Below are 15,651 nucleotides of genomic sequence, written 5' to 3' on the forward strand. Positions count from 1 at the left end.
AATTAATTATATATATATATATATAATATAGATTTTTAAAGGTAGAGTATCATTAGCTATTAGACTAGCATGGCTAACCACTAATATAACATATCTTAATCAAATAAAACATCAGGAGATAGGTAAGGTTTACTACTAAAAATGACTATATTGTAAAATGCAGATACAAAATTATTACATGCCCAGTTCTGAATTTTTTCAGTTCTTCATAGAGCTTGTGGTCGAAGTCACACATGCTTTACTCGGTACTTTCTATATGTTTCTCAGCATTAATTGTTCTATAATCTCTAATACTACATTAGGTTATTTGCATGGTATCACGAATACAGGTTTTGGCATGGTCTTATTAACCCGTATTAATCTAAGTCCACTACACTCGTTTTGTGGGCCTGGAAATGAGATTGGTGGCATTTGAATCTGACCAATCAGATCGGTAGAACGGAAATGATGTCAAGTAAACAAAATACAACACCGCTTTGCCGCCGCCTGTTTAAAGAGATAACACATTCTTTCTATGTAAATATTCCTAAGTAAGGTCTGATTTTCTCTCGGCTTCAAATCTAAAAATCATACTCAATTCTCTACAGTACAAATATGTAATGGTATACGCTTCTTTCGTTTTGTTTGTGATTGGCTGAAATTTGCAACCAATACATTAGGGCCAATTTTGATTGGATAATATTTATCTATGAATACGCAATTTTTCCCACTTGTGTTATCACCGTCTCGATGAAAGTATGACGAATGGGGGGCATGGTTTGGACACGATGGTATATCTGAAGACTAATTGGAAGACAAAATAAACATTGAAATGAAGACATAAATTCACAAAATAGCACAATGAAGAGAATGGCACACATTGACAACTTTAGGTTAAAGTGTCTTTACAAGTTATTACTTTCAATAGTGGACAAGGTTTTGACTTGAATAAAATAAATGAAAAAATAATATTTGATCGTTGTAATAAGAAATGAAATGTTTGTACTTCACAAAACAATTTTTCTCTTTTCTGAACTTGAAAAGATAACACCACTTAGTTGGAAGCATAATAGTTCACCGAGAAAACTAAAATTTAAAACAATATTTACACAATAACAATATGAAAATTCAACACATATCAGATCAGAACACAACAATAAGAATATTAAAGTTATTTGTCAACTGCTAGGCAAGTGTCAGCCAACTACATTCTACATAACAAAGTTTCTTTCCAATAAAAAGCTGCCAAGTAAGTTCTCAAAAAAGCTAGAAATAAAGTGGATATATCAAGATATTACTATTTAGTTATAATTATAAATATATTAAAATGGTTTAATCATGACTTCAGATCTAGATAATAATTTGTATTTTTGATTTTATAAAACATAAATACAAAACATGACACCTTTTAATATCTGTTTCAATGAAATTAAATCAAACAATGAATTCTGTGAGACTGTAAGCTTAATAGAATTGGAAAAAATTTGATTCAGATATAAAAAGGTATGTAAAATGTTTGTCTTTTTAAACTAAGTGTTTAAACATATATAGATGTCTGATTCTATGCTAGTTTCAAAATTTGTATTTTAAAAAACCACCAAATACATCAACAATATAATTTCCAATGAGCTCAAAATACCGTTTGTGGTTTAATCAGGTTTAATTGCAAAAAGAAACCCTCAAATAACATTAATGTGTATAATTATGCAAGAGATAATTAGTGCTGATTGACTCTACATGACAATGTAATAAGAGTTTACTAAAAATAACAAGATCCTTTTACATTCAAAATATCAAGTATTTTGATTCATTAGATACATGATGGCTATTCTATTTTCATTGCTTGGTTTTCATTTTCACATTTATATATACTAAGTAACTAAGACTTATTAATATTTTGATTAATTGTACATACATAAACATGATGAATAAATGATATATGATAAAATATGATGGCATGATTTTCACAACAACTGTAATATTATTATTTACATTTCTTATTTGATGTATTTTTTATCTCCACTCTTTGGTTTTCTCACCTATATCATATGTATGTAATTGTACACAGTCAATTGCTATTTGTTCATTGGCAATGAATTTTATTTTGTGTTTCAAAGGTCTTAACTAAATTGCAAGCCAAATCAATTGCTGCATTTGTAGTTTTGGTAAGTTATGCCAAATTCTCAGTTTCAAAGTCAACTATGGAAGAAATTGAGGGAAAGTTGATAATTCAGCATTTTGTGAACAAGTTGACAAGCAAGCCTAATATTTTGCCAAAAATTTTTTTCTTAAAAATGCCTCATTGAATAATAATTGTCATGCATAAATTTGCATACAGCAAGTTCGGCGCTGGTTTAGAGCTATGTCAAAGGATACTTTCATAGAAAATATAGACAATAACAACAGAGAGTACACTAGATCATAAACAATGATGATTCTTTGAAAATATTGTTTGATCAAAATACACTTATTTGTAAAATCTTAAATAATTAATGATTTGACATCAAAATAGTCCACCTTATTAGAGGTAGTACTACTCCTAATCTGAAATTTTTGTCTCATAGAATCACTGACTTTTGTGCAGGACTATACTGTAAAACCTCTAATAAATTACCTGTTTTAATGGAAAAGTCCATGAAGCCAGTGTATAAATCCAGAATAAGGAATGGTATTGCCTCTAAGGTTTTACAAGGACACATTCACACAACCATAAATTTATAGCACAGATTGATGTTGTTCAAATCTTATATAGCACAAATTGTATGGCCATTAAAATATTACAACAATATATTCATTACACAGTGCTTTACCTTAATTTCCAAGCTCAAGAAACAACATTTAGCCACTCAAAAATTACACCACCGATTAAATCCCCTTTCTTATGTTGCTAATATCATTGTGATCTTGGAAATCTTCACTTTTTAAATAATTGACTGTTGTTTACCCGTGAAGATATAGCACAAACTTCATCATCCTAGAAAGAATCCTTGTCGTGGACGTGGATCATTAATTGGCATGGCTTGAAGAACTTCATCTAACAGCTGCAAAGGACGATGTAATTGGACTTCAATCCAACATGGAGTTTCTTTGATACTTTTGCGAGGGTAATCAGGTCCCCAACCTTTCACAAAACTTAATCGTAAAATACACAAACGTCTTAAATCATCTACACCAATACCAGCTGCAGCTGACAGACCTAAAAGACAGAAATTTTCTATAAATCATTGGAAAAGAGTTTCAATATAGAAATTTTCTTTTAGTGTTCTCTCATTACCAGGCAAAATAATTAAAAAAAAACTATTCTTAATATTGTGTCAATTAGAAATGATTTGTTGTAGCGAATTCAAAGGAAGATTGAACAAAGGTATGTTCTTTAAGTTTAATAACAAATTTTATCATAATATCTAACCATAAAACTCTAAATATCTATAACCTTAAAGTAATAGGACATAAAAGGGAGTAGTCATGTTCAAGGAACTTATATTTGTAGAAAATTCTAATTTAAAACAATTTCAAAGTCATATTTATTCACAATTTATATGGGTTGCCTCAATCAATTTATTTCTAGTGTTCATGAATATAATTATCTACCAAAACAGCCCCTTTTGAGAATAGTAGTTAATAGCCCTGCAACCATGTTAGATAAGACAAACAAAATAAAAAGTACTAAAACACTAAAGGGCCAAGATTAGGAGAGAACAATAGAGGTTGGTAAAACAAATAAAAAAACATAAAATAAACCTTTCTGTGAGTGGAGGACCTCTTCCCCAGGGGTTTATTATATGGGGATTACGGTCACTACGTACCCACAGCAGGTGCTATACCTCCTACTGATGCTGGTCCTGGAATATTACCAGCAACAGCAGCTGCTTGAGCTGCTGCAGCCGCCTGTGCTGTAGCTGCTTGCTGCTGCATTTGACGATGACACTGTCGAATATCAAATACCTAAAATATTAAATATAAAACATTTTCCATTGTAAAATCTACAAAAAATTGTATGTCACACCAACCAAACTCTTTACATTATTATTGGTAACTTGTCAATCATCACAATCTATCTCCAAACATATATCACACATTTCCAAAATGAAAAGAATCTCTTATATTGAGGTACTTACTTTTATATAAGCACTAGGATAAATTTTATGTACAGCATCACCAGGAGCTCGACCAGCTTCTCTATCTAAATAATAACTCTGTACAAAGACACTATGATCACTAACACATCTTATCCATACATCACCTTCACCCCGATAATCTAACTGAACTCCTTTACCTATATGTAATCTGTAATAAAACATCAAATAATTTTTTTCAATCCATTACAATTTTAAAATCAGTAAATTTAGGTAAGCAGAGACTTGGAAGTGTAAAATATAAAATATTTCAGTTCTGATATTGAATCATCCTTTCTTTCAATTTTCCAAATGAAAGAAAGAACAAATTTTGTCTCATTTGAAACTTATTCAATTACATCATCATGAAATTGATATAAGAATATTTCATTGGTTATGGATCATATGAAAAGAGAAAGAAAGTGAATAGGCATAAACAAACCCAATATGAACATAGAATAATAAAATCACCATTATGTTACCTCATCTGACTTTTTTACAAACTAAATTTGTTAGTAAACCAGTCCTTACCGAGCTCTTTCACTAGCCTCAGTACGATGAACATTGGATAACTGTCCTAAACAGAATCTATCAATACTAGAAGGATCAGTATAACCATCAACAGTGACAGTAGAACAACTATATGGTACTTTGAATGTTTCACCAACTTGCTGATCTAACTCAAAATATGTTATGGTACACCAAAATTCTGGTGCTGAAATGGACACAACTTAAGATTAAATTTTTGGTAATTTAAAATTTATCCAAAGATAACTCACTAACAGCTTTCAGACCTGAAGTGTTTTATAATGTTTTTAGATTGTTCTTAATGTGCTATATAAAAACTTTTATTGTATAGTATCAATATTCATGACTCCTATTTTAACTTACAAATTAATCCTGGTCATTTCAGATAATTAAATACTTACGTAATTGATTTGTAAGAGGTTGTACTTGACTAATATCAGATGGCATTTGATTGTTATTCCCTGTAAATCATATTAATGTGGTCATTAATAAACATTTGACTTTTTATACATCTTATACTCTAGAATGAGAAAGTGGCCTGCTCATTTTTTCATTTGTCTTCAATTCATAACATCTCATCAAACTATATTTTACTCATAATCATACTTAATTTCAAAAGAATAGTCATGAGGTCTCTCTTAAATTACACATTAAAGAATTAAAATATGACTTACAAAACTGTGGTTGAGACATGTTTCCTGAATATGTAGCTGTATTGTTTCCAACCCATGTTGTACCTGAACCTACAAATTCCGTTTCAAAAAATCAAACCTTAAACCAACTAGATCATAACTATAGAAGAAGTATGAGGCGATAGAGAAATAGTCTCAGTATCAATTAATACATATTAATAGTATATATACCTATGGCTAGGATACCATTCCTTATGAAAATAAAATACACAAGACACATTGAAATATTGCAGCAGCAGCAATGAAGCTCATGCTTAATCTGAATAAAAATAGTAAAATAAGCATCACAAAACACACTGAAAGCTTAAAATATCCCACATATTTCCAAAATGTAAAAGTTTCTTGAATTGTATTATCTTCCCTCAGAAAAAAAAATTTACAAAACACATCTGAGTATAGATGTGAAAAAGAAGTAAGAAGATATAAGTGATACTCCATCAGGTATGGGATAATGAAAACTGTTGAATGTGTTTATGTGATATATAACTTACTACTAGGGTAATGACTTAATGTCGAAGAGGAAGGTGTAGCTATTTGATTGGTATAATTATCTAACTGTGAGGGTGATGGTTGAGGCATATTGTGTCCAGTGGCATGAGGAATAGTGTGGGGTGGACCAGCATGAGTTAGAGAATTACCACCTGAAATAATGGTTCATTACACTTTGATACATACAAAGAACAAATTTCAAACATACAGTATTGCTTCTCTTCCAAAGAAGTTAAAAACAGGCAAATTATTGTAATGTAACTGCTTTCTATTCAATGTAAAAAAAAAAAATCATTTAGAATATGGTTGGCCTACTATTTAAGCATTGTTAATATTAGTCCACGTTTTAGTATGTACACACACAACTTGTAAACAAGTGAAACTAACAGTGCACATTACCCCAGTATTCTTGGTGAATGCAACTGAATCAATGAATAAGTAAATACAATTAAAGCACATTAGGCTGAATATCATATGACAAAAATACAACATTTAAAGCATATTAAACAAAATAAGGCTCCAGTAATGAATGTGAATAAGTTAATCATGAAATTGAATATAAATGATCTTGTTATTTTATATATATATGAGTTTCATATCAATAGTTATGGGAGGGAAATAGAATTTTTACTGACATTTTCATTCAAAGCAGAATAATTTTTCCAGACAATTTGTTAGAAGTCCATTTTCACCATCATAATATAATGTAATATTATATTATTATCCATATTAAATGCATAACAATTGTCAACAAAGTGCCCAAGGGTTCATGAGAAGTGGATTTTAAATATCAAAATATTATCATGCTGATTAAGAAGACCCTAAATACTTGATGATTAATGAGTTAAGGTTTTTATTCCTTTTAGAAGAAGTTATCATCAGATATATTTAATCAAAGTTAATTGTATTAATTAAACACTATCAACATCATGCTGATATATTCTTCAGAGTCAAATGAGTCAATCAAGTTATCATTATCATATAAAATTCAAAATGTTATACCTTTTCCCAGATTAATGATTAACAAACATTAGTATTAACAAGTATTATTACTAGCATTCTAGATGATATATAGACTATATAACTCACTGGATGATCGATTCAACTCATGACCTGATTGGCTGGCTGGGGACAATGGTTGCGGGGAGATTGGATGTGACATAGTTCCAGGAGTGAGGACTGCCGATGTGTGAGGGTGACCCGACGTAGAGTTCGCCGAGATGGTTGCTGGTGCAGCAGGGATAACTTGTTGCTGTTGTTGATGTTGCACTGTAGCTTGTGATGATGGTGAAGAAACGTTACCTAGATTGGACAATGGACAATAGATATTTGGTAAGGATAATCAAATTGGAAGTATGACAATACATTCACACCAACTAACAAATGAAAGGATAAAAACAGCCAAACTAAACTGTAAAAAGAATATTCAAGTACAAATCAAATTTTGGTATTATTAAACCTGTTGATGTGAATGCAATATCATCTCTATTATTCAAATTATACTGGTCATAGAAAAACTTTGACAAAGCAAAATTAAATTGAATATCATGCAAATTAAATATGAATTAAATTAAATGTTTGCAATACTCCCAAATAGAACACCAAAATATTTCATGCAGAGAAAATTTTTTCAAAAAAAATCAAGTTGAATATAACTGCCATCACATAATAGTTCAAGACAACAATTATAGCAATGTATAATACCAATTACAGAGGGAATATTAAGCCATGTATTCAAAAATTAATGTTATAGTATAAAACCATATTTGAATTGATAAATGAAACTGTCAGAAAATTAGGCAAGTCAAGATGACAATTTCTGAAAATTCTTACACTTCAATCAAATATGGTTTATGTACTGAACCTTTTCAGTAATGTCATTATGTATTGTAAAATATTGTAAAAATTCTCCTTTTGATGTATTTCTCGATTTACCTCGTAACATAGGATTATAGCCAGGTTCCTGAGGGGGGTGCTGTATTGTTTGACTGGTTTCCCCACTAGCACCCCCAATTCTATCCATCTGTATTTCCCCACCATATTCATCTTTAATCAACCTGCCAGGAGGACCTGTAGTGAGCAAACAATAGAGTACCTAACACATTAAACAAATCAAAATACCTATCAACTTTTGCATTCTTTCCGATATTAGGTAGTTTAGCTATTTTTTCAAATCTTATAGAAAATAAATACTATAATATAGTATAATCATGCTAATATTCCAGCATGATTTGCTTACAATATATACAGTAATTTTACAGAAAAATCTGAGGTTACTGATATAAGAATACTCAACAAACTCTTATGGTCCTTCTAATGGAGTTATCTGTTTTACTCAATTAAAAAAAATAAATATATTCTATCTTAAGTTATTATGAAAAAGTTGAAATATACAGACAACACGAGAAATTAACAGACAATAAACTGACTTGACAAAATGAAAAGCCACACAATTTTCACTGACTGTACAACTAGAAAAGCTGTGTAGAATACAACAAATAACATCATTACATTCCTCTATCATTGTTTATTATCATTATTGTTATATCCTGGGTAGTTTTCACTTACCAGCATGTTGTAGAGTTAAACCTGATAAATCTGAAAAAAAACAATAACAAGCAATACTAATAGTTCTAGCAATGATTATTTTAGTTTATGGATATGAGTATGTATGGAAACAATTTTGCATTGAGTAAAATGAAAGTGAAAGAGATTATAACACCGGGTAGCCTATTTTTTTGCAATCCAAATGAGGCTAATAGAGATTTAAAGTTGGTCCAGTATACAATATATCTTGTTCAAATGATAGTATTCTTTGTAAAAGTCTATTATCTGACAAATCGTACATGAAAGATCTGCATTAAATATAATTGATAAGAATCCTCATTCATAATTTACACTGGATTCATATTGTATTTAAGTTGTATAGTGTGTTCTTATTGCAACTACTAGAAAAAAAAATTTGTGTTATAAGAAAAGTTTAAATATTAATCAAATTTAGTTTCCAAAGGGTATATGTAATTTGCCCTGTAATTGTTCACCTTGCATTCTACAGAACAGAGTTTTTGTTATAGGTTGATTTTAAAGGGACAGATTTGACATTTTCAGGGATTAATTTGGGTCTTGAATGTATGTAAATAGTTTCAGGAGTACTAGAAATGTACAAAAATCACATAATTCTTTTAAAAATACCACGAACTAGAAATTTCACTTTCTATTTCTATTAACGTATTTTCAATAAGCTTTTATGGCAACTATCAAGAAATGACGAGTTAGATAATGGACATCGATAATTCTGGACACATATAGGTTTGAAGTTTAAATTTCTCTGGTGAACTGTGAACACAATTACTGATTAGAGCTTAGCTAAACCATTCCCTTTCTGAGACTAAGGTACCGTTGGTCAAATGAATGACGAACCTGTCCTTTCAGAAGAAACAAACTTAATGCTGCTGATCTTGATCTTGCTTGATAAATTTGCAGAATTGGCAAGATGTTTGAGTGAAACAAAATCAACATAACTTACCAATTCCAGGGGAAACAACTCTTTCATAATGGTATGGATTAACACAAACACTGTCTTGTTTTAAATCAAAGGCATATTGACAAAACTTGACATGTTTCAACTCATTTTTATGCAAATCTGGCCATCTCCATATTCTAGCATAAATGACATGAGGGAAACCTTTTCTACCAGCAACCTGAAATTTTTTTTTCAATTGCATGTATTAGTGAATGCAGATACTTACATATTCAGGGGCTATATCAAAAATAAAAGCTAATAATGAACGACAGTTTGATCTACTTTTAATGGTTCAACATAGAATTGTCATTTAAAAATCATAATAACAATACAATAATGATAAAACCAAATGATGCAAAGCAATCTCATCAATATTTCTATGTAATAAAACATTTATGCCACATCTGTGTGGGAAATCATACCAAAATATTTACATACCTGCAATCTACCATCTAACGTCCTCTGTATAGTAACACATTTTGATGGTAAAGCCCCATTTGTTGTTATAGCTGTTATCAAACTATCTAATTCATCCCGTTTCTCTTTTAATTTCTTAACCAAACTTTCTATTGCTCTTTTGCCAAAACTTTCACTTTCACCACCCTGTCTATGACACATCAAACTATGAACAATACTTAAACATGCATCTGCAGATGTGGGAGCTTGGTTTGCCATACTATCTGTGTATCTGGGAATAAAAGGTATTAAAGATATCAAAACACACATCTTTGTTATTGCACAAATGAAATAATCATGTAGTTTGAACAAAGTATCATCTTAAAATTTGTTTTGATGGCTGCCATCTATGGGAATAAAAAATAATAAAATAGCAAATTTATGCCAAAATGTAACATCTCATACTTCAATTGATCTCTATAACATTTTCAGAAAATATTTAATGCAAATTTAAACAATAGTTTCTACGATTGACTATCTTACTATCTAATAACCTATTAACAATGCAAATGTAAAACTTCTGTCCAGCTCTATCCAAATAAAATAGCTTCCACTTCCAGTTGCTTTAGGCTTAGCACTTGATTACCTAAATATGTTATTCACATTTCAGATATAACCAGAGCAGAATAATCAAGAATGAATTATCTACCCCAAAAGGTGGATCTAAGTGGCATCACAAAAAATGTGATTTCAAAATAATATTTTCTTAAGAGCCAAATTAAGAGCTTTTTTAATATTTCAAGGGCAATAACTCAATTCTGAGCTCAGTTTAGTAGAGAAAGTCAGGACCAGGGACAAAACCAGGTGGGAAATGAACTAATTCACTTGGCAAGGCGAAATTGATGACTGCAGTCTTGTATCTATCATTCTCTAGATTTAGTTTCTATAATTATGCTGATGATTACGTAGGCTACTACACTAGATATACTAGTAGGCTACCTAGCCTAATCGAAAAAAAAATGACAGTACCGGTAGCTTACAGTAGCAGAGAAAGATTTGCACTGTATTTAAAGTTTCTACATTTCAATCAAAAGCTTGTGAATAGCATTGATGTAGATATGAATAATGATTTCAGATAACAGAAAATAATATTGTTAAATTTACTTTTATGCCATTTCCAAGGTAATTTTAGTAATTTTTTGCTATTTTTTTGACGACTGATGGCGCGAGCACTGTAATAATCATCTGCGCATGACAAAATAATAAATTTCCGGAAGAATCTGACATATTTCTTCAACGTTCGTTTATCGGTCCGTTTTGCTATCATTCAAAAGTCGAGTTCAGCATATTAATTAACATAAGGTTGGTAAATTGTTGGTAAAGATGAGCAGGATGTCACTATCCCTTCCAATCAGTAGGCCTTGATAAAAAATGAATGAATTGATAGGATAATCACAGAATTTAATACAAATAGTTTGGGCTAATGTTAACTATGGATTTAAGTACTTATATAAACAAGGCTAGTTAAGTCTCGAAATAATTCTAGATTCACAGACATCAGGCGCAATTTGGTACAAAAAAATATTCAAATGAGAGTTGACCCGACACGGCATGTGAAATTAAGACATATTTGGTCCAATAAAGTAGTACAGTAATGTAAAATGTAGCACGAATTATAAAGAACTAAATAATGGTTTAATGCTTAGGAATATTGTTATTTTAATTCAAAATGTAAAGAACACGCCAGCAGTTTCTAGTTCTGATACTAGTCTTATAGAAAGAACACTGTACAGACCATAAAATCGAATGCGTCTGATTGAAACGATCAACGGGAGATTACTCTTTTTAAGAATATATTTTCTTTCGAAGGATCTGATTGGTTCACTTCTAGAGAACAATCTTACATGACCTGTGATTGGCAATGCTCTTCCTTTTTATCGGCCATGTTCTAAGTAAGCAGTCACGTTGTTATTTCTCCTCTTTCGTAGCCCAAATATATCAACTTTTAAAGTAAAATCGAAGTATTTACTAAGCGAAAGTAATGCCTTAAGTTTTGGAAAAGCTTAACTCAAAATTTTGTTGAGATTAGGCCTGTAAGACTGGTTCTTTGTTAATCCATGTGTGAATGTGTGCTCAGATATCACCGCATGGCCACACACTTCATCACTTGTTGTACACTCACTAATACAGGTTTACTGACGTCACATTGGCATATTTGATTATCTATGTACTACTCTATGCGGGTACTTTCATTTGTACATTTCTGTCAGTACCTGAACGGAACTGTGACATCCATTTAATTATGGGCATCTGCTTTAATCCCCCCCCCCCCCCCTCTCTCTCTCATAAGCTTATATTAGAGAATAATAAATCTGATGGTGGCGTTCATGTCTGAGGACAGACATATTAATATAGAATTATTTTTCTTGTAGGCTCACCTGAACTGAACTGACTTCAGATCAAGATGGGTATTGGTGTCAAGGATGTTAACCAACATGATTTTATAAATCGTCTTGCTGCTTTCTTAAAGAGAAGTGGAAAGATGAAGTTGCCTGATTGGATGGATATTGTAAAGACTGGTCCGTACAAGGAACTGGCTCCATACAGTGAAGATTGGTTTTATATAAGAGCAGCTGCATTGTGTAGAAGAATGTACATGAGAGCTCCTTTGGGTGTTGGTACTGTGAAGAGAGTTTATGGTGGCAATCAAAGAAATGGAACTGCTCCAAGTCACTTCTCTCAAGCTTCTGGAGGTGTAGCAAGAAAAATTTTCCAATCTTTAGAAGGAGTGAAAATGGTGGAAAAATCCTCTTCAAGAAAAGGTAGAATCTTGACAGCACGTGGACGCCAACATTGTGACATCATTGCTGCCCAAGCATACAGAAAAGCCAAGGGAAAAATAAGGAAGCGAAAACGAGTTTTACCAAAAAAGGGTGTCTCTAAAAAAGCTAAAGGATCGAAACCTGTAAAGAAATAAACTTGTTACTTTAACATGTGAAATAAAAAAAATCAGAAAAATTGTCTAATTATGTCCTTCATTATAAACCATAGGAATGCATCATCAATATTCAAAGAGTTTTATGTTATGTGTTTGAAAGGATAGAACCAATTACAGCTTCATGTAATAACTATATCACAAAAGAATTATATATTTCTTCCTTTGCCCATATTGACCTCAAAGATTTTTCAGCTTGTATTATTTCTATCCTGTAAAACAATACATTAAACCTTTTCAAAATATTTTCAAGAAAGATAATACCTCCAGCCCCTTTTTTTCGTTACTTTTATGATGTTACAGCATTGCTGATCTTATCTGTATTGCGCCACGGCTATTTAGCTGTACAAATATATCCATTCATGGGATGTATATGTATTTGTCGATATCACACCCGAGTTGTGGGTCAGGCCAGATTTGTTGGGCATGTCTGCCTGTCAGAATCATAATAATCTGACATAATAACTTCAGGAAATTCTTCCATATTGACTCAGAAAGGAACTCTTTGCAATATGTGAAAAATCATAAAATATTTAATTGGTTAGTTAAAGTCTTTGGTTAAAGTCTTTGGTTTTATACGGCCACATGAAATGGGGGGTGTATATTGTCGTCACCCTGTCCGTCGTCCGCAATTGCTCGTAAACACTTTAGAAGGCACAATTCTTGAAGGATTTCAATGAAACTTGGTACGGTTGTTTGTAATCACCCAAGGATGAACCCTATTGCAAATCAGAAAATCGAATAATATTTAGTATGGGTTATTGGCTTGTTCTTAAAACGCTCGTAAACACTCTAGAAGGAGCAATTCTTGACGGATTTTGATGAAATTTGGTGTGAGTGTTTGTTATCAGCCAAGGATGAACCCTATTTAAAACCAAAAAGATAAAAAAATAATTAGTATGAGTCATTGCTCTTGTCTTTGAAAACTCGTGCAATTTTAGCTTGTAAACACTCTGGATGTCACAATTCTGGATGGATATTGACGAAAGTTTGAAGTGTTTGTAATCACCCAAGGATAAACCCTATCGAAAATCAGAAAAATTGAAAGCACAAATCTTGACGTATTTAGATGAAACTTTGTATGAGTGTTAGTAATCATCCAAGGATGAACCCTATTGAAAATCAGAAAAATCGTTGGTTTGAGTTATTGCCCTTGTTAATGAAAATGCATTCAATTTGTAGCACGTAAACATTCTAGAAGGCACAATTCTTGATGGATTTTGACGAAACTTGGTAATATTATTCAGTATCGCCTCAATAAGGTCAAAAGAAGTGTATGTCTGAAGGTTGAATATTTCATACTGGTAATTGTTACTGTACTGCCAAATATTTTTAATTAAAATCAAAGCTTCCAGTGGGCGTATATTACCTTGCCTGGAAAGCTATCTTAGTTATTGCCCTAGACATCTGAAAAACACATCAAAAATTGTTTGTGAACACAATAGAGACTACAGTTTTTATCTGATTTCAATGGAATTTTCTGTGAACATTTATATTGATTAGATCTTAGAAAATTTGAATTTGACGTTTTTTAATTATTGTCATTGACTTAGAAAAACGCGTAAAAATCTTTTCGTAAACACAATATAGTTTTTATACACCCACATGGAAATGTGGACTTATATTTCCGTCGCCCCTGTCCGTCCGTCCGTCCGTCCGTCGGTCCGTCCGTCCACAATTGTTGTTTGCACGATAGAGGCTACAGTTTTTATCTGATCTTGATGAAACTTGGTATGCATGTATAAATTGATGACATATCGATCAAGAATGGTGTTAGAGTTATTTCATCCCCTGATTTTAAAAACGCTTCAAATTTGGTTTGTAGTCACGATAAAGGGTGCAGTATTTATCTGATCTGGATGAAACTTGGTATGCATGTATATTATTGATGAGATCTCAAGTTAAAAAATGGAAATAATTAGATGCATGATTTTTTAGTTATTGCCGTTGAATTAATTCAATGCTTTAAATTAGTTACAATTGGATGATTGGATTCACATATTAAACCAGACTTTATCATTTCTGACAGCTGGTAGTGGGCGTATGTTACCATGCTTGGCAAGCTATCTTTAATCAATAACTAAATAAATAATTACAAATGCAATATTTAAAATGAGAAAATTCGTATTTTAGTCACTAAAGACTAATGTATGCTACCTTGTCTTGCAAACTATCTTTTCTAGCGTTGGTTTCTACATTACAAACACAAGAGGACGATTTCATGACACTTGTCATTTGGAAAAAGCCCAATTAAAAACATAGGGGCCGCTGTGAGTAAGACGCTTGCTCGCTAACCTGATGGTCCAGGGTTCAATCCAGCATGGGCCGAGATATCTTCGGATTTTCAACTGTCGTTCGGATGGGACAATGAAGGGAGGGCCGGTGTGCTACAGGCTGTGCAAGTTAAAGATCCCTCGACAGTAAGAAACCTAAAAGAAGCAGGCTAATGCTGCTATCCTGGTAAAATTTCCCTCATTTCACCCTGCATGATGTTGCCCGTCTTCCTTAGCCCATTGATTCCATTCATTTCATCGAAAACAAAAAGTTTGAAAGAAGTGAAGACCAAAACTGATGATTTTTCCTTGGATCGTTCAACTTTCATGAACATAAATATCCTAGACCAGAAATTTGGATTTGTATATTTTCCAGTCCAAACAATATTCGTCGTAGTCCGTTTTCGGGTCACAGAAAGGATCTAACTAAAGTAAGTCAACGAATAGGTTTGTATTAAATGTATTTATCAAATATAATATGAAAGGTTATATTATATAAAATTGTACATGAATAATTATATATATATTATACAATATGCGACAAAACATGTAAATATCAAAATACTGATAGAAAATACGCTTTTTGTACAGACAAAAATATATTTAATTCAGATTTGGTGTCAAAGGGTTTACGTACGAGAAAGGGGGGGGGGGGGGGGGG

At 31.8% G+C, this 15,651-nt stretch overlaps 2 protein-coding genes across 2 annotated transcripts; one reads left to right on the plus strand and one right to left on the minus strand.

Moving 5' to 3' along the window:
* Positions 1-2,948: 2,948 nt before the first annotated feature.
* LOTGIDRAFT_131078 (hypothetical protein) lies at positions 2,949-10,001 on the minus strand (the record flags this gene model as incomplete). Its single annotated transcript, XM_009065971.1, has 10 exons — positions 2,949-3,175; positions 3,786-3,924; positions 4,098-4,266; positions 4,626-4,809; positions 5,809-5,955; positions 6,881-7,048; positions 7,739-7,873; positions 8,372-8,401; positions 9,330-9,504; positions 9,765-10,001. The coding sequence occupies 10 exons, from the start codon at positions 9,999-10,001 to the stop codon at positions 2,949-2,951; spliced, it is 1,611 nt and encodes a 536-aa protein (XP_009064219.1).
* Positions 10,002-11,694: 1,693 nt separating this feature from the next.
* LOTGIDRAFT_235941 (hypothetical protein) lies at positions 11,695-14,832 on the plus strand. The gene is given in 4 exon segments (XM_009065972.1): positions 11,695-11,815; positions 12,155-13,162; positions 13,176-13,497; positions 13,659-14,832. The coding sequence occupies 1 exon segment, from the start codon at positions 12,187-12,189 to the stop codon at positions 12,697-12,699; it is 513 nt and encodes a 170-aa protein (XP_009064220.1). The 5' UTR covers positions 11,695-11,815; positions 12,155-12,186; the 3' UTR covers positions 12,700-13,162; positions 13,176-13,497; positions 13,659-14,832.
* Positions 14,833-15,651: the final 819 nt, after the last annotated feature.

Source organism: Lottia gigantea (genome assembly GCF_000327385.1).
Source record: "Lottia gigantea unplaced genomic scaffold LOTGIsca_72, whole genome shotgun sequence".
NCBI lineage: Eukaryota > Metazoa > Mollusca > Gastropoda > Lottiidae > Lottia > Lottia gigantea.

Excerpts from the sequence above, each read along its gene's own strand:
- LOTGIDRAFT_235941 (XM_009065972.1), top strand. The coding sequence starts at position 12,187 with ATGGGTATTGGTGTCAAGGATGTTAACCAACATGATTTTATAAATCGT.